The 19,402-nt window shown below is 39.5% G+C and overlaps 1 protein-coding gene across 1 annotated transcript in view; it reads left to right on the top strand.

The window, feature by feature from the left end:
- NWD2 (NACHT and WD repeat domain containing 2) overlaps nucleotides 1–19,402 on the top strand; it is a 296,706-nt gene that overhangs the window by 106,071 nt on the left and 171,233 nt on the right. The window contains exon 2 of the mRNA XM_073646243.1: nucleotides 17,042–17,130. Within this exon, the coding sequence (XP_073502344.1) occupies nucleotides 17,042–17,130 (89 nt within the window). The remainder of the gene's footprint in view (nucleotides 1–17,041; nucleotides 17,131–19,402) is intronic.

Here is a 19,402-nt window from a genome sequence, read left to right as displayed (position 1 = left end):
GAAAATGTTAAGTTTTCCAACAAAAATATTCCATTTTTCATTTTCATAAGGGTAACAGGAGAAAATGGTATTTACAATTTGTTGTCCAATTTCTTCTGAGTACAGTGATACACCATATGTGGTGAAAAACTACTGTTTGGGTGCCCGGCAGGGCTTGGAAGAGAAGGAGCACCATTTGACTTTTGAAGTGCAAAGTTGGCTGGAATACATAGCGGACACCATGTCGTGTATGCAGAGCCCCTGATGTGCCTAAACAGTGGAAACCCCCCCACAAGTGACCCCATTTTGGAAACTATGCCCCTCAAGGAATTTATCTAGATGTGTGGAAAGCACCTTGAACGCATAAGTGCTTCACAGAATGTTATAATGTTGAGTAGTAAAAATAGAAAAATACATTTTTCCCACAAAAATGTTGTTTTAGCCCCAAATTTTTCATTTTCACAAGGGTAACAGGAGACAATAGACCATCCAATTTTGTTGTGCAATTTCTCCTGAGTACACCTATGTGATGTAAAAATATTGTTTGAGCACATGGCAGGGCTCAGAAGGAAAGGAGCACCATTTGACTTTTGAAGTGCAAAACGGTCTGGGATAGTGGACGCCATGTCGCGTTTGCAGAGACCCTAATGTGCCTAAACAGTGTAAATGCTCCACAAATGACCCCATTTTGGAAAATGCACCCCTCAAGTAATTTATCTAGAGGTAGTTAGAGCATCTTGAGCTCACAGGTGTTTCACAGAATTTTAAAACATTGGACCGTGAAAATTAAAAATTACCTTTTTTCCCAAAAAATGTTGTTTTAGCCACAAATTTTTCATATTCACACAGGTAACAGGAGAAAATGGACCACATAATTTGTTGTGCAATTTCTCCTGAGTACAGGAATACCCCATATGTGCTCAGAAACTCTTGTTTGGGCTAACAGCAGGGCTTGGGAGGGAAGGAGCGCTATTTGATTTTTGGAGTGCAAAATTGTCTGGAATAAAATGTTAATGCTGTGTCTTATTTGGAGAGTCACCAAGGTTCACTCCCTCATGTGACCCCATTTTGGAAAATAAACCTCTCAAAGAATTCTTCTAGGAGTGTAATGAGCATTTTAAACCCACAGGTATTTCACTGAATTGTATAACATTCCGCTGGGATCTTTTTCCACTAAAATTATGTTTTAGGCCCAAGTTTTTGATTTTCAAAAGGGATAATAGGAGAAAATGGACCACAAAATTTGTTACGCAATGTCTCCTGAATACGGCAATTCCCCATATATGGTTATAAACTACTTTTTAGGTGCAGTGCAAAGCTCAGAAGGATAGGAGCACCATATCTTAGTGCAGATTTGCCTGGAATGGTTTGCGGCAGTGCCTCTGAGGTGTCAGGACAGCAGTATCCCCATAAGTGACCCCATTTTGCAAACTACACCCCTTAATGAAATCATCTATGGGTGCAGTGAGTATATTAACACCACATATTTTTGACAAAATTTTATACCATTAAGCAGTGAAGGAAAAAAAATATTTTTACCGCTATAAACTTGTTTTAGCCCCATATTTTACATTTTGACAAGGAAAAATAGTTAAAAATTACCACAATTTGTTACACAATTTCTGGTGAACAAGGCAATACCCCATATGTGGCTGCACAGTACTGTTTGACCACACAGCGAGGCTTGGGAGGGAAGGAGCGCTATTTGACTTTTGGGGACACATTTTCGTAGAACAGTTTGCGGACTCCATATATAAAGCCCCTAAGTGCCAGAAGAGCAGAAACCTCCCTCAATTGACCCAAATATGGAAATTACACCCTTCTGGGAATTCATCTACAGGTGTAGTGATGATTTTGACTCATTGGACATTTTCCAGACAAGAGTAGCAATGGATGTTGCTAAGTGAAAATGCAAATATGCCATTGTAGTGCCAATACATTGTGCCCAGTTTGTGCTTCTGGAGGCACGAATCCCGTAAATGAAGTGGACTCTCCTCGCTATAGTAATGGCAAACATGTGGACGCTAACTGCGGTATAGGCACATTATGGGGCTCAGGAGGAGTTGGAAGTAGTGATGAGCGAGTATGTTCTGTTAACCCTTTCGCCGAGTATGCTCGGGCGAGCACCGATTAGTTACAGCTGCTCAGTGAAACAATCATTCCTCACATGTATTAAAGCTGTCAAACAGTCGCAAATCATGCACACGGGAGTGATTTAAACATAACACCGAGCAGCTGTAACTACTCGGTGCTTGCCTGAGCATACTCGGCGAAAGGGTTAACAGAACATACTCGTTCATCACTAGTTGGAAGCACAGATTTTACTGGATTTCTTTTGGAGGGAGCCGCGTCACTTTTCCAGAGCCTTTGTGCTACCAGTAATGTGGACACCCCCTATATTTCTGTTACCATATGATGGACCTGAGTGGAGACTTGTTTTTTTAGTCGGTTGAGTATAAGCTTTTATTGGTGGCATTTTGTGATACAGAACATTTTGAATCAGTTCACATTTATCCTGTGCTCTCCGCTGAGCACTTACAGTACAGACCAAAAGTTTTGACACACCTTCTCATTTAAAGATTTTTCTGTATTTTCATGACTTTGAAAATTGTACATTCACACTGAAGGCATCAAAACTATTAATTAACACATGTGGAATTATATACTTAACAAAAAAGTGTGAAACAACTGAAAATATGTCTTATATTCTAGGTTCTTCAAAGTAGCCACCTTTTGCTATGATGACTGCTTTACACACTCTTGGCATTCTCTTGATGAGCTTCAAGAGGTAGTCACCGGAAATGGTTTTCACTTCACGGGTGTGCCCTGTCAGGTTTAATAAGTGGGATTTCTTGCCTTATAAATGGGGTTGGGACCATCAGTTGTGTTGTGCAGAAGTCAGGTGGATACACAGCTAACAGTCCTACTGAATAGACTGTTACAATTTGTATTATGGCAAGAAAAAAGCAGCTAAGTAAAGAAAAACGAGTGACCATCATTACTTTAAGAAATGAAGGTCAGTCAGCCCAAAAAATTGGGAAAACTTTGAAAGTGTCCCCAAGTGCAGTTGCAAAAACCATCAAGCGCTACAAAGAAACTGGCTCACATGAGGACCGCCCCAGGAAAGGAAGACCAAGAGTCACCTCTGCTTCTGATGATAAGTTTATCCGAGTCACCAGCCTCAGAAATTTCAGGTTAACAGCAGTTCAGATTAGAGATCAGGTCAATGCCACACAGAGTTCTAGCAGCAGACACATCTCTACAACAACTGTTAATAGAAGACTTTGTGCAGCAGTCCTTCATGGCAAAAATAGCTGCTAGGAAACCACTGCTAAGGACAGGCAACAAGCAGAAGTGACTTGTTTGGGCTTAAGAACACAAGGAATGGACATTAGACCAGTGGAAATCTGTGCTTTGGTCTGATGAGTCCAAATTTGAGATCTTTGGTTCCAACCACCGTGTCTTTGTGCGACGCAAAAAAGGTGAACGGATGGACTTTACATGCCTGGTTCCCACCGTGAAGCATGGAGGAGGAGGTGTGATGGTGTGGGGGTGCTTTGTTAGTGACACTGTTGGGGATTTATTCAAAATTGAAGGCATACTGAACCAGCATGGCTACCACAGCATCTTGATGGCATGCTATTCCATACGGTTTGAGTTTAGTTGGACCATCATTTATTTTTCAACAGGACAATGACCCCAAACACACCTCCAGGCTGTGTAAAGGCTATTTGACCAAGAAGTAGAGTGATGGGGTGCTACGCCAGATGACTTGGCCTCCACAGTCATCAGACCTGAACCCAATCGAGATGGTTTGGGGTGAGCTGGACTGCAGAGTGAAGGCAAAAGGGCCAACAAGTGCTAAGCATCTCTGGGAACTCCTTCAAGATTGTTGGAAGACCATTTCCGGTGACTACCTCATGAAGCTCATCAAGAGAATGCCAAGAGTGTGCAAAGCAGTCTTCAAAGCAAAAGCTGGCTACTTTGAAGAACCTAGAATATAAGACATATTTTCAGTTGTTTCACACTTTTTTGTTAAGTATATAATTCCACATGTGTTAATTCATAGTTTTGATGTCTTCAGTGTGAATGTACAATTTTCATAGTTATGAAAATACAGAAAAATCTCTAAATGAGAAGGTGTGTCCAAACTTTTGGTCTGTACTGTACATTGGAGTTTCCATCTAAATCTACAAAATATGTGATTCAAATGAAACTCCCAAGGAATCAATTCACTAATGAGGCAGCAGAGATATTCTGGACTCTGTGTGACTTTTGTTCAGTGGTATCCGGCTTTTAAGAAGTGTGCAAAACTGTGGCTGACAGCGCTTTTATGCATGCCTAAAAAGACGGGTACGGCCAGATCATAGGCCAAACGGCGTTTACAGTGTCTCCATCTGCCTCATTATAGGGAATCTTCCTCCAGGGGTTCTGTCTGAATCACGTATTTCAGATATTTACACGGAAACTCCGGTGTATGCGCTCAGCGTAGAACGCCGCATAAATGTGAGGCAAGTCTTACTTTGATCTTTGGGAGACAGAATAAACAAATCAACAGCAGGTTAAGAATTTTACTCGATTACATCGATACCAGATAGATATCGGATTTTTATGTTTGGCTGCTGTCACACACTAAAAAAACTTTTTTTTTTTTCTTTTTTTTTTCAAAAGTTTGTGCATCACCATATTTTGAGAGCTATAATTTTTTATCTGCTGACAGAGTCATGTGAGGACTAGTTTTTTGTTGGAAGAGTTGATGTTTTTATTGGTATCATTTTTGAGCACATAATATATTCTGATCGTTTCCTATTCCAATTTTTGGGAGGCAGAATGAACAAAAAAAAAGCAAATCAGTTTTTTATGCCATTCACCATGTGGTTACAGTGAGAAGGCAGAATTTTTCTTTGAGTCAGTACGATTACAGAGATACCACGTTTATTTAATTTTTTTAATGATTTGTCACTTTTACACAATAAAAAACAATTTTATAGAAAAAATATTGTTTTTGCATCACTATATTCTGAGAGCTATACTTTTTTTATTTTTCCACTGAGCTGTATGGTGGCTTGTTTTTTGTGGGACAAGATGACATTTTTAGCTATACCATTTTTATTTATATTTGACTTTTTGATCTTACATAGTAACATAGTTTTTAAGGTTTAAGGAAGACAAAGTCCATCTAGTTCAACCCATAGCCTAATATGTTGATCCAGAAGAAGGCAAAAAAAACATGTGGCAAACACTAAGCTCTACATTGGGGAAAAAGATTCCTTCCTGACTCCACATATGACAATCAGACTAGTTCCCTGGATCAACGCCCTATCAAGGAATCTAGTATATATAACCTGTAATATTATACTTTTCAAGAAAGACATCCAGGCCCTTCTTAAATTTTAGTAGTGAATCACTCATTACAACATCATGCGGCAGAGAGCTCCATAGTCTCACTGCTCTTACAGTAAAGAATCCGCGTCTGTGATTATGATTAAACCTTCTTTCCTCCAGAAGTAGAAGATGCCCCCTTGTCCCCGTCTCAGGCCTCAGAGTAAAAAGATCAGTAGAAAGGTCTTTGTACTGTCCCCTCATATACTTGTACATAGTAATAAGATCACCCCTAAGCCTTCATTTTTCCACAGTAAATAACCCCAAGTGTAATAACCTGTCTTGGTATTGCAGACCCCCCAGTCCTCTAATAACCTTGGTCGCTCTTCTCTGCACCTGCTCTAGTTCAGGTATGTCTTTCTTATACACCATCTTTTTTTATTCCACTTTTTTTCCAGCAGTATGATGAAAAAGCATAGTTTTTTGCCACACTTTTGTTTTCTTTTTTTTACGGCATTCAATGTAGGGGTCAATTTTTGTGACAATTTTATAGATCGGGTCGTTCTGGACGCATCAATATCAAATATGTGTACTTTTTTGTTTTATTTTTAATTTTACATAAATGTGTATTTATTGGTGTACAATTTTCTGTTCTTTATTTTGTGGGGGGTTTTGGGGGTTTTTTAAATAATTTTTTCAATCTTCTTATTTTTTTGTTATTTTTTTATTTTGTCCCTCTATGGGACTTCAACTTTTATTACTATAATTAATGGTCTCATGCATTACAATGCACCAGCACTGCAATGTATGAGAATTGTGCTATTACACCCTACAGCTAAGGCCACGGCCCCACTATCAGTATTTGGTCAGTATTCGGTCAGTATTTTTTAACAGGAGAGGGAGCCAAAACCAGGTGAGAAACAATCAGAGAAAAGGTATAATAGAAACAAGTGCACCAGTTCTGCATTTATCACCCACTCCTGGTTTTGGCTCCCACTCCTGAGAAAAAATACTGACCGAATACTGACCAAATACTGATAGTGGAGCCGTGGCCTAAGGGCCCTAATGCCAGAAACGCGTCACAGTGATAGCTTGGTTTTAATCTATGTCATGGTGGTTTATTTTTTATACTTTGCATGAATAAAATTTGAAGATTTTATAAAGATACAATAATCTACCTTACTTTTGGGATATTCACCGTTTGTCAGCGAACATGGACTAATGCATTTACTTGATGGAAGTGGCAATACAAAATAGACACTTGGTGAGGCTTTTCTTTCTTCCTTTTTTATGCTGAGACACAATAGGACTCACCCACCAAACAACCGACACCCGACGCGCGTTTCACCAATGCTTTTTCAGGGGTTATTTTCTGATGAGCTGCCGAGCACTATGCTTGGCTTTTTCCAACAGACTCATAGAAAATGAATGGGACAGTGGGCATGTGCCCTATCACTCCATTCTAACAAGGACAAAACTGTCCCATTCTGTCAATTGGTGTGAGTCCCCACTATCTATAAGTTATCATAGATCATGTGGGGAACAACTTTTCTTCACAGGACAGTCCGTTTAAACATTAAAAAAGATATTGGTTGTTTTGGACAATATGTAAAAAAAAATGTAACAAAAAAAGATGTTAAAGCACAAATTAAGAAAAAACATTAACTCTTACAATATATATTTGTGTGAGGTCCTTATTTTGCCACCACTACACATACAGAATGTAATTGCACCTATGGTCGTATGTCATGATGAGCTACCATGAGATAAACAGTCCACCATCATTGTGGTTTTGATCATCCCTATGTCTTTTATCATCACTATTTGCATAGAGTGTTACTTTTTTGAGAAATACTTTAATTAAAACATTCCCACACACGCATACAGTCTAGAAACAGTCTCTGTGTAGCTATTAATGATCAGAACATTTTCCTGGCAAACGTCTCAGTTGTTTTGGGAATACTTGTCCCTCGCTGCCTTCTATAGTGTCACATTTACCATCCGTCATATTAAGCTGGAGAGTAATAGATAGCGAAATTCATCCTGCAAAAAACACAACCTAAATAGGAATCTTATAGTCTTGTGTGTATTTGTTTATACAGTCTGAAAAGCTGCGTGCAGATAAATTGCCATCAATTGCTAAGCTAGAGACAGCAAAATGGGAGATTTTAGCAATAATCATTCTACCATTCTACATGGAAAGAAAAAGGGGGGGTTGCTCTCAATCAGAAAAAAAACAGAGTTCAGATCTCTCCGATGTACTATGAAAGGAATCATCCACAGAATTGTTATCCTATTTATAGAACATAAGTAGAAATCATTAACGTAGACCACCAGAGATGTATATTCCATGTCCTGTAGACGTAAATAGTTCTCCAGATCTCAGATCTCACATAGATTTTGGTTCAGTAGCAATACAACACAGTTATTTTAGTAGCAAGATGGTGCATCTAGGAACCTCTAGCTCAGAATACACACAATCTATTCTAAAATCTTGAAAAGTGGTAACATATTAACATAGGTTGAATAAAGACCTTGGTCCATCCAGTTCAACCTTCCTCCCCCAATTGTACTCCCTACACTAACACTACACTAACTCACTGGGACTAGGCCTCACGAATGTATTATTACCGTTTTTATTATTGCTTCACTATTACAATTAAAAATGAACCCGTTTATAATACAACATATTTTGTATTACTCTTGTGATTCTAGTAATGGTATTACTAAAATCCCTATGCCTAAATCTGTTGATCCAGAAGAAGGCAAAAACCCCAGGACACATTCAGCCAATTTGCATCACGGGGAAAAATTCCTTCGAGACCCCAAGAAAAGGCGATCAGTCCTAGAACCCTGGATCAAACCTAATTATGATACTAGTTATGTAATTAGTATTATCATATATTAAACATACTACTATAGGTGTAATATTTTGTCTAATTTTGCTGTAGCCCACAATGTTATGTGCATTGAGGAAATTGTCCAGCCCTTTTTTGAAAGCTGTTATAGTGTCGGCCATCACTACCTCTTGTGGTAGGGAATTCCACAGTCTGACTGCTCTGACTGTAAAGAACCCTTTCCTGTTTAGGTGCTGGAATCACCTTTCTTCCACCCGTTATGAGTGCCCCCTGGTCCTTAGTATGGTCTTTGGAAGAAATAAGTCATGTGCTAGTCCTTTGTACTGACCACACATAAATGACCACACATATATTTCTACATATAAATGATATCTCCTATGAGGCATCGTTTTTCTAAGCTAAACAGACTCAACTTTTTCAACCTCTCATCATATGAGAGGCCTTCCATCCCTTGTAATAATCTAGAGGCCTTTGAACTGACTCTATCTTCTGAATATCCTTTTTAAAATGTAGAGCCCAAAACTGAATCCCATATTCCAGATGTGGCCTCACCAGTGATTTATAAAGGGCTAACAATACATTGGGATCGCAGGATTTTATTTCTCTTTTTATACATCCTAAAATCTTATTTGCTTTTGCGGCTGCTGCTTGACATTGAGTTCTGCTGCTCAGCTTACTTGTAAGCAAAATACCCAAGTCCTTCGCCTGTTCTGTAGTCCTGAGTATACTCTCATTTAATGTTTATGCAGCAATAGGATTACTCCATCCTAGGTGCATTACTCTACCTTTATCTACATTAAACCTCATCTGCCAAGTGTTTTCCCATTCAGTCATCTTATTCGGATCATTCTGCAATATTGTAACGTCAAGATCAGAGTTTAATATCCTACATACTTTGGTGTCGTCAGCAAAACCTGACACTTTACTGTCAATCCCATCACCAAGGTCATTAGTAAAGAGGTTTAAAAGAATCAGTCCTAGCACAGATCCCTGCGGCACCCCACTGCTGTCTATATCCCATTTAGACAACGTACCATTTACGACGACTCTTTGTTTCCTATCATTTAGCCAATTTCTTACCCATCTGCATATAGTTCTCCCAAGTCCTTGCTTCTGTAGCTTCAGTATAAGGCTGCTATGTGGTAAAGTATCAAATGCCTTTGCAAAGTCCAGATAAATCATATCCGCTGCATTACCAACATCCAGATTTGCACTTACCTCCTCATAGAACCCCAACATGTTGGTTAGACAAGACCTATTTTTAAGGAATCCATGTTGATTATCATTTATGATATTATTCTCTGCAATATAACTTTGCAGGTTATCTCTTATAATGCCCTCAGAAACTTTGCACACTACTGATGTCAGACTTACTGGACAGTAGTTACCTGGTTCCACCTTTTTACCTTTCTTAAATATCGGTACCACATCGGCTATCCTCCAATCCTGTGGCACTACCCCTCTTACCAGAGAGTCTAAGAATATGAGATACAGTGGTTTGTCAATTACTGAGCTTAATTCCCTCAGTATCCGTGGATGAATACCATCTGGGCCAGGGGATTTGTCAATGTTTAATTTGCTCAGACGCAGGCATACTTCTTTTGTGTTAAACTAGTTACATTAGGTGGTGAACTTTGATTTTTGCCCTGTTGAAAGATCCCTGGAACGGACGGTTTGTTGGTGAACATGGATGAAAAGTGCCTGTTTAATATCTCAGCCATTTCTTTGTCCTCTATAATTATCTTGTTCTTACCGATTTTTAAGGGGCCGATACCATCTGATTTTTTCTTTTTGGCATTGATGTATGTATAAAATGTTTTGGGATTTATTATAATGTTGCTGGTGATTTGTTGCTCTGTAGATAATTTTGCAAGCTTGATTTCTTTTTTACATTTCTTATTTAGGTCTTTATACTCCTGAAATGCTATTTCTGTATTCTCGGCCTTCAAGATTTTGATTGCCCTTTGCTTTTGTCTTATTAGACTTTGTACTGTCTTATTTATCCATAATGGTTTCTTTTGTTCCTGGACATTTTATTACCAGAAGGTATACATTTTCAACAGGATTCTAGTAGTATTTCCTTAAACATGAGCCATTTACGTTCGGTATCCCCAGTTACCATAACATGGTCCCAGTTTACATGATTGAGCTCTTCCCTTAATTTGTTGAAATTAGCCTTCCTAAAGTTCCAGGTTTTTGCATTTCCTTCTTGAAATGTTTTATTGAATATTACATTGAAACTTACCATAGTATGGTCGCTGTTTCCCAAATGCTCCCAGACCTGTAGATGTGAAACAGTATCTGGTCTATTTGACAGAACCAGATCCAGCAGATTACCTCCCCTGGTCGGTTCATCTACCATTTGAGAGAGGTAATTGTCCTGAACTGTGGATAAGAACTTGCAGTTTTTAGCACAACTGGACGATTCTATGTCCCATTGGATATCTGGATAGTTAAAATCCCCCATAATAAGGACCCTATTATTATTTGCTGCCTTTTTAATTTGTTCCAGCATTTCGTCCTCTACCAGTTCAGCTATATTAGGAGGCTTGTAGCAAACTCCAATTAAAAGCTTTCCCTTATGGCCATCCCCATGTACATTAACTCTAGAACACATACCTGGGGCCTCGCAGGCCCGCCCTGTTAATTGTTTTCTATTTTCTGCAAGATTACTTTAGGTAGAATTTTGAAACTCTAGGTATTCCTCAGGCATATAGTTGTTTGTCATTTTTGTTTGAGTTATTCCATGTTATTTGCACACGGGCCTAAAAGGCCCCAGGTATGTGAAAAAGTAGATTTTTCTGATCATGCGTTCTAGGGTTAACCCAGACTTACTCTACATTGTTGCAGCTCCCCCCCAATGTTGTCATTGATCACAGGTTTTAAGTTGGATCTTACGAAAATACACACCCTCCACCTTTTTTTGTCTTTCCTGTCTTTTCTAAATGTAGTGTAACCCTCCATGTTTGTCAGCCAGTCATGGCTTTCATACAGCCAGGTTTCCGTAATACCCACCACATCATATTCTTTGACCGACATGAGAGTCTCCAGTTCAGCCATTTTGTTTGCGAGACTTCTTGCATTTGCCAGCAAACATTTAATACCATTAGCACATTTGTTACTCCTACTCAGCTCCCTACTTTCCTTGCTTATCCCAGCCCCCCTAGATGCTCTATAACCCCTGCTGTCCCACTCTCTCTGTCTACTCTATTTATCCTCTTATTAGCACGAATACCCTCCCTCCCCCAGATCCTAGTTTAAAAGCACCTCCATCCGTCTGACCATTTTTTCCCCCAGAATAGCTGCACCCTCCCCATTGAGATGCTGCCCGTCCCTACTGTAGAGCCTGTAGCCGACAGCGAAGTCGGCCCAGTACTCCATGAACCCAAACCCTTCCTTCCTGCACCAATTTCTGAGCCACTTATTTATCTCTCTAAGCTCCCGCTGTCTATCTAGTGATGCTCGTGGCACCGGCAGTATTTCTGAAAACACCACCTTGGAGGTCCTGGCCTTCAGCTTCTCTCCTAGTTCCCTGTACTCATTTTTAAGGACCTTCCACCTCCCTCTAACTTTGTCATTGGTACCGATGTGTGCCATGACCGCTGGGTTTTCTCCAGCCCCACCCAGCAATCTGTCTATCGGATCCGCAATATGTCGAACCCGAGCACCCAGCAGACAACACACTGTTCGGCATTCACGGTCTCGGCAGCAGATGACCCTGTCTGTCCGCCTAATTATAGAGTTCCCTAGCAGCAACATCTGTCTGGCCTTTGCTGCACTCCTATTTCCCTCCTTCCTACAGCAGTCGTCTTCCTGGTTGCTAGGAGCAATGTCCTGCTGCAGTGATCCCAGTCATGGGCTAGCATTCCTAATATCAGCCAAACAGGCAATCAGACAATCGCAGCTTCAAAAAAAGAAACATAAAAGTTCAAATCACCGCCCTTTTCCACCATTAAAAATAAAGACATTAAAAAAAAAAAACACATAGTCTGATCTATCAAAATATAAAAATAAATAACCCGATCAATGAATGCCAAAATTATGTTTTTTTGGTCACTGCAATTCCACAAAAAAAATGTTGTAAAAAGCAATCAAAACGTCACATCTATCCCAAAATGGTATCAACAAAAACATTGCCTCATTCTGCATAAAATAAGCCGTCACACAGCTCCAAAATAAAAACGTTACAAATCTCGGAAAATGGCGATACAACCCAAATTAATTCTTTTTTGCAAACTTCTGATTTTTTTCACCACTAAATTAATAATACTGTGAAGTCCTTTTTACCACAAAATGTACAACGTAAAAACAATTCCCCAAAACAATGTCAGAATTGTGGGTTTTTTTACAATTTCTCCCCACTTGGAATTTTTTGTCCCATTTTTCAGTACACTTTTTGGTAAAATGAATGATGTCATTCAAAAGTACAACTCGACCTGCAAAAAAGCAAGCCCTCATATGTCTATGTGGACTGAAAAATAAAAGCGTTATGGCTCTGGGAAGAAGGGGAAGAAAAAACAGAAATTGGTCCCGTTGTAAAGGGGTTAAAACATAACATCTCTCCATACAACCCTACTTCCCCACCAACATCACATCAATATCCAACAATCCTGAACGACTTTGACACTTTTCACTCCCTCCTCAGCCCTAAAGTGCAGACCCCTATCACCAACCTCAGTGCTGATGATCTGGCCTATTACTTCAAAGAAACAATTGACCATATCCAGACAGGAAATTTTCTCCCAATCTCCTAATATCTAACAACGATCTAATAACGTCCTCTTCCCTCCCGCACTTCATTAAGTTCACTTTCAGTCTTTGAGCCAGTCAAAGAAGAAGTTGGCAAGGTTCCTAGCTTCTTCTAGCCCTACTAACTGCACCAGTGACCCTATTCCCTCTCACCTCCTTCAGTCCCTCTCCCCGGCTGTCACTGTATATCTAACTAAAATATTTAACCTTTCCCTCTTTTTTCCAGTATCGTTCCCTCATCTTTCGAACACACCATTAGAGATCCATTACTAAGAAAACCCCTCCCTTGACCAGATCTGCTGTACTAACTATAGACCTGTCTCTAACATTCCCTTCATCTTTAAACTCCTGAAACGCTTGGTCCTCTCTCATGTAATCCACTGTCTCTCAAATAGCTCTCTTCTTGACTTTTACAATCAGGTATCCGCTCTTTACACTCTATAGAAACTGCCTTTACTGAAGTTTCTAATGATCTACTGACAGCTAAATCTAATGGTCACTACTGCTTGCTGTTTCTCCTGGATCTCTCTGCATCATTTCACTCTGTGGACCATCGGCTCCTCACTATGCTCTGCTCTATTGGTGTAAAGGATATTACTCTTTCTTGATTCTCCTACCACCACCTCTCTAACGACTCCTTCACGGTGTCATTTGCTGCCTCTTCTTCCCCTTCTCTTTTTTCTGTACACTGCTAATATTGGACAAACCATCAGAAGATTTGGTTTTTAGTACCATCTCTATGCTGTTGACACTCAATTAAACACGTTCTCGTGACACCACCCTCGCATTACTGCAAAATATCAGTGTCTCCTCAATCTATCTAGAACTGAATTTGTCAAAACCTGAACTCCTTGTGTTTTTTATTCCCTCTAATAACCTATTTAAACCAGATTTTGCCTTTCTTTGAGTGGTTCTACCATAACTCTAAAGCAGCACACTTGCTATTTTGGGGTTATAATTGACTCTGATCTTTCCTTCACTCCATATATCTGATCATTTACTCGGTCATTCCACCTGGATCTCAAAAACATCTCTAGAATTCAACCTTTTTTGCCTTTGACTGCGGAAAACTCTCACTTCACTTTCAATCATTCGAATGTAGACTACTGCAACTTTCTACTAATTTGTCTCCCTTTAATAAACTATTCCCTCTTCAATCTATCCTGAATGTAGTCAGGGTCATATTTCTGTCCAGCCACCACACTGATGCCTCCACTCTGTTCCAGTTATTGCACTGGTTGCCCATCTGCTACACAGTGCAATGTAAATTAATCACTTTCACCCACAAAGATCTCCACAGTTCTGTATCTTCTCTTTCACGTCTGTCTACCATCCTACCCGTGATCTCTATTCTGCTAGTGACCTAAGACAAACATGCTCTATAATCTGAACATCATATTCCCATCTCCAGGACTTCTCTCATGCTGCACCAATTGTCAGGAATATACTACTAAGGACAAACCGGTAGATTCCCAATATCCACAAAGTAATGCCCCTATTTATTGTATTAATGGCTGGATTATATGCGACATGCACTTTTTTACCTTTTGTGTCACCCCTATTTCCTCATATATTCTAAGATTGCAAGCAGGGCCCTTACTCTTCTAGTTATATGTTGAATTTTGTGCTACTGTGTAATGTCTTATTTTGTTCCTTCTGTACTGTAAAGTGCTGCGGAATATGTTGGTGCTATAGCAACAAAAAATAAATAAAGGAACATAGAAAGGAGAAGCTGCATGTTCATGCATAAAGTAAGTATAGTATGGAAAGCTCTATGAGTGATGTAGATTTGGCTTTTGTAACTGTAACCATTATAAATGGCACAGACACATTTGAAAAGAGGGCAATAAAATCCACATACCAGATGAGGCTATTCCCAGTTTCCTAGTTGAACCAGGCTGCAATAAATAAATCACTGAAAACTCTGATGCTGAAAATATTTGCCAATTCTGAAGTAAACAGCACCATTTACTTACAGCAGACTCTTATTTTAAGGGCTCGTGTGCACAACCGATTTTCTCAAACGAGTGCTATCCATGGTTTTCATGCACAACACTCACCTCAACTAGAAGTATACAGCCAAAAATTTAAAAATTCAATCAAAACAAGATGGTGGGGTGCACCAAAATACCCAATATATTCTATATTATATAATGAAGGTAAGGGTGCTATATCCTGCATTGATAACAATCAAGCAATGACAAAAAGAGAAAAAGAAACAATTCACAATGGATATGCACACCAAAAATGAAGGAACTTGTACAAATTTATTCAAAAAATGATACACACACATGGAGACAATTAAAAACATTTAAAAACAAGCCAGAAGACCTTGTCCACATATTGCACAATGCAAGCTCCCTCTAAATACACTGTGTTCCAAATTATTATGCAAATAATATTTTCTCAGATTTTCCCACATTACCTATATGAATTGCAGTCATTGTAATTTTCCAGTCAAATAACTATTAGAGTACAAATGAAAGGTTTTTGTACAAACTGCCTATGATAACAGTATATTTTTAAAAAAATAAAAAACTCAAACTGCACTCAAAATGCATGTTCCAAATTATTATGCACAGCAGAGTTTTCAACCTTTTCATTTTAATAAAGAACAAAAAAATGGTCATTTTTGAAATTATAAGCATTAGCAGGTTATTACAAACTGAAATCAAACAGTTTTCAACTCAAAACTTTATTCTAGGTGATGTTACATTTGCACATAGGACCCCTTGTTCGAAAGGAGCTTCTGAACTCTCTCGTCCATTGAATTTGTCAGGTTTTGGATGGTTTCTGCTTCAATTGTTTTGCATGAGGACAGAATACCCTCCCAGAGCTGTTGCTTAGATGTGAACTGCCTCCCACCATCATAGACACTCCTTTTGATGATGCTCCAGAGGTTCTCAATGGGGTTGAGGTCAGGGGAGCATGGGGGTCACACCATAAGTTTGTCCCCTTTTATGCCCATATCAGCCAGAGATGCAGATGTGTTATATGCAGCATGAGACGGGGCATTATCATGCATGAAAATGATCTTGCTGCGGAATGCACGGTTCTTCTACTTGAACCATGGAAGGAAGTGCTGTTTGAGAAACTCAACATACATTATGGAGTTCATCTTTACCCCTTCAGGGATCCTAAAAGGGCCGACAATCTCTCTCCCCATGATTCCAGCCCAAAACATTACTCCACCTCCTCCTTGTTAGCGCCGTAGCCGTGTTTGCATGGGGTGTCTATCAACTAGCCATCCTCCACTCCATCCATCTGGACCATCGAGATCATTTCACTTACTAGTCTCATCTCTCCCTATAGCCCCTGCTGACTTTTCACGCTCTATTTTCTTTAAAGGAAAAATATAATTGGTTGTAGGCTCTGAGTCATGCTGCCCGTGGTTCAGGCAACAGGAATTTAATGACAGGTTCCCTTTTAAAAACAAATAAATCATGTGCTTTATTATAGTGCTATAGGGTTCCCCAGCTATAAAGATATCTAGTTAAATATACACAATAAATCAACTACAGAGTCACATGACCACTCACTAGTCGCGGGAATTTACAGACCGCTGAGGCCGGTGTTGTACAATTCAAGTGATGTTGCGGGGGGGAAAGAGAAAGTTGGGGAGCAATGGGTTTATTTGGTTATTTTACGCCAATAACTACCCTTAGTCTGCTGATCCTGGAGAACCCCTTTGTGTATTTCATAAACTACTAACTTGTCCTATTTATACTAATGTCTTTATGATTGTATGCAAAGACTTCATCCTGACATGTGGTTTTTATATCCATGACATTAAGACATAGCTGAACACATAACTGATGTGTTCTAAATCCTTTGCAAATGGCATTACAGCAACATGCAAAAATATGATTTAATTTTGTAGAATTAGATTATTCAAACAAGATAAAAGCCGCCAGGATGTTTTCTCATGTTTTTTAAAGCTGCCCGGTCTCTGCAAAAGAATTAGATATTTCCATCACTTTATATCCTCTGTACTCCAAGAGATTGGTTGTATTTCATACCGGGTTCTTTTACTGTGGCCCTTTTCATCTTGCATAACTTTGTCTTAATGGCTATTGTTTTTATTTTTAATTTAGAATTATTTTTAATGTTCTTTTTTATTATGCTCTATGCAGATACAGAAGCAGAGAGGAATGCCCTAAGAGAGCAGGTGTACCCGAAGCTGAGAGAATTCTGCAGAGAAAACTATAATATGGAATTTCAGGTAAAGTACTTACATACGAATCTAAACACCTCATAATAAAGTGGAAGTGAGTGATTTGTGCTAGCCAGAACTTTAAATTTGTGCTGCAGTCTTCCAAACTTTTAGCAAAAATGCATAGGTCCTCAGTCATTAAGCAGTATAACCTTGAATTCTGGCATAAAACAGCTTGAAATGTCGCAGCATTTTGGGCAACTCAAAATTGGGCAAAAATGTTGTGACTTTCAGTGTTTTTACCCAAGTCCCAGCCAGGTCCACCAACTTTTTGAAAAGTGGGCAAAGCTAAGCCTGGATCAGGCATAGAACATAGCCAAGAATGCCTTACAAATTTCTGAAGATTTATGCCACAAAAATGTAGCTTATATTATATCAGAAATGTACATTAGCTTCTGGTTGGAGTAATATGTCTAGCAGATGCACATGACAGTTGCAAGAGGTGCCAAAGTCATTAAGAGGTGGAGATGTTCCGAAGATATTAGTCAATAATATTTTTCATCGAAAAGTCTTTTTTGCTGGAAGATCTTCAAAGTCTAGGGCCACGATTCACATTTGTAAAGCTTTGTAAAGTTGCAAAATGTTTGCAAAATGCAAATTCATGATAAGCTGTGTTGTCCCTTAAGCCAGAAATCTTACTCCAATCCCTGAGTTGAGTAATATTTCTTACAAGGCGCACAGAAGCCCCCACCACTTGTCAGACCCTCATCATTCATGATTAATAAATTAGGAGCATCTGACTCCAACACACTCCTTCATAAGACTGGTGTGAACATCGCTGGTCTTGATGAATTGGGGCATAGTCTTAAAGGCTTCCTTGATTGCTGGTCTCGAAGGCTTTCTCTGTATTCTTTGGCAATTATAGCTCACATGTCATAGCACTAGCTCTGATAAGAACAAATTCTACAATTAGTCTTAGCCAAAAGACAGAGAAGACATTTAATCTGTGGCCACATTATATATTAAAGAGATTATCCTCTACCTGGACAACCTCTTTTTAGATACAAACACCATATACTCACCTCCTGTACTGGCGCTGTTCCAGTAACGGCGGTGGGTTTGTAACTTGTTATGTAACATGACCCTTCTAACCAATTAGTAGCCGCTGATGAGCTGCTGCACTCTCACTACTTCCATTTGTCTGAGGCTCGTCCAAAGGTGAGAGCTCCGGACAACCTGAAGAAGTCATAGTGCAGCAGCTATTAGCAGCTGTTGATTGGTTGCAGGGCTCACATGACATAACAATGTCACGCAGATTCCAAGAAACCTGCCGTTGACATTTCTGGAACGGTGCCAGTACAAGAGGTGAGTATATGGTGTTTTCAGTTTACAAGGGGGATTACTTCATTTAAAAAGGTGTTGTCCAGGTAATTTAATAACAAGCTGGCAGGAGTGGGGTTCCCACAGAGCTCCAGTTCATTGTTCACCTAAGGGGTATTGTTTCTTCTTTTGGAGATTGCTAAGTCGGCAAAGGAAGTCATGTAGACCATGCAATATTCCTTAGCAAATTAGCTCTCTATTTGTCTCTTTAGTGCCAACTATCGAGGGTAGCGATGTTATAAGTTAATGTATGACCCTTTAACGCCACACAACTAAGGATTATTTAGCCAAACCAGAGTCTTAAATTAAAGGGAAAAACACATCTGCAGACAGCTGTTTCAGGCTCTTTGCCCTTCTTTAGTGCAGAGTAGAGTGCTAGTTGGCCGGGTGTGAGACCTTTAACGGAGGTCCAAGGGGTTTTGTTATCCCAAAACAGCTGTCTGCAAATGCAGGTCTTTTCCCTTGTAAGAAGACTCTGGTTTCTTGACATATCTTAAATGGGTTGTCCGGTCTTTTGTTAAAATATGCAATCACTCTATGTTACTGCAAAGTTCTGAATCCTCACATCATGCACACTGTCAGGATTCTCCGGTGTCAATGGTGAGAGCGGAGGTCATGTGACGTCAAGTATGCGACATGCATACTTACAGCCACATTATGACTAGATGTGAGAGGCTTCGCTCAATTCACTTCTATTGAGCCACCCCATGTCTATTCTGAATGCGGCCAGAAGTATGTATTTTGCATTCTTTCGGTCACGTCATTGACCTATCCCGCTGCCGACCCTAGAGAATGCGGCACACACTGTGAGGATTCAGAAGTCTGTAGTCACATAGATTGACTGCAGACTTTTAACAAAAGACCAGACAACTTCTTTAAGTAATATGAGAAGGCTCATTACAAGATCAGGCTACATGCCATAATTGGCACTAGAAATACAGATTTCATCCTCTTGGAGGAG

The sequence above is a fragment of the Phyllobates terribilis genome, unplaced genomic scaffold, assembly GCF_046119375.1.
Source record: "Phyllobates terribilis strain yellow unplaced genomic scaffold, ASM4611937v1 Scaffold_1__5_contigs__length_1240528914, whole genome shotgun sequence".
NCBI classification, from domain to species: domain Eukaryota; kingdom Metazoa; phylum Chordata; class Amphibia; order Anura; family Dendrobatidae; genus Phyllobates; species Phyllobates terribilis.
The sequence above is the reverse complement of the archived record's forward strand: the minus strand, read 5'-3'. Positions and strand labels throughout refer to the sequence as shown.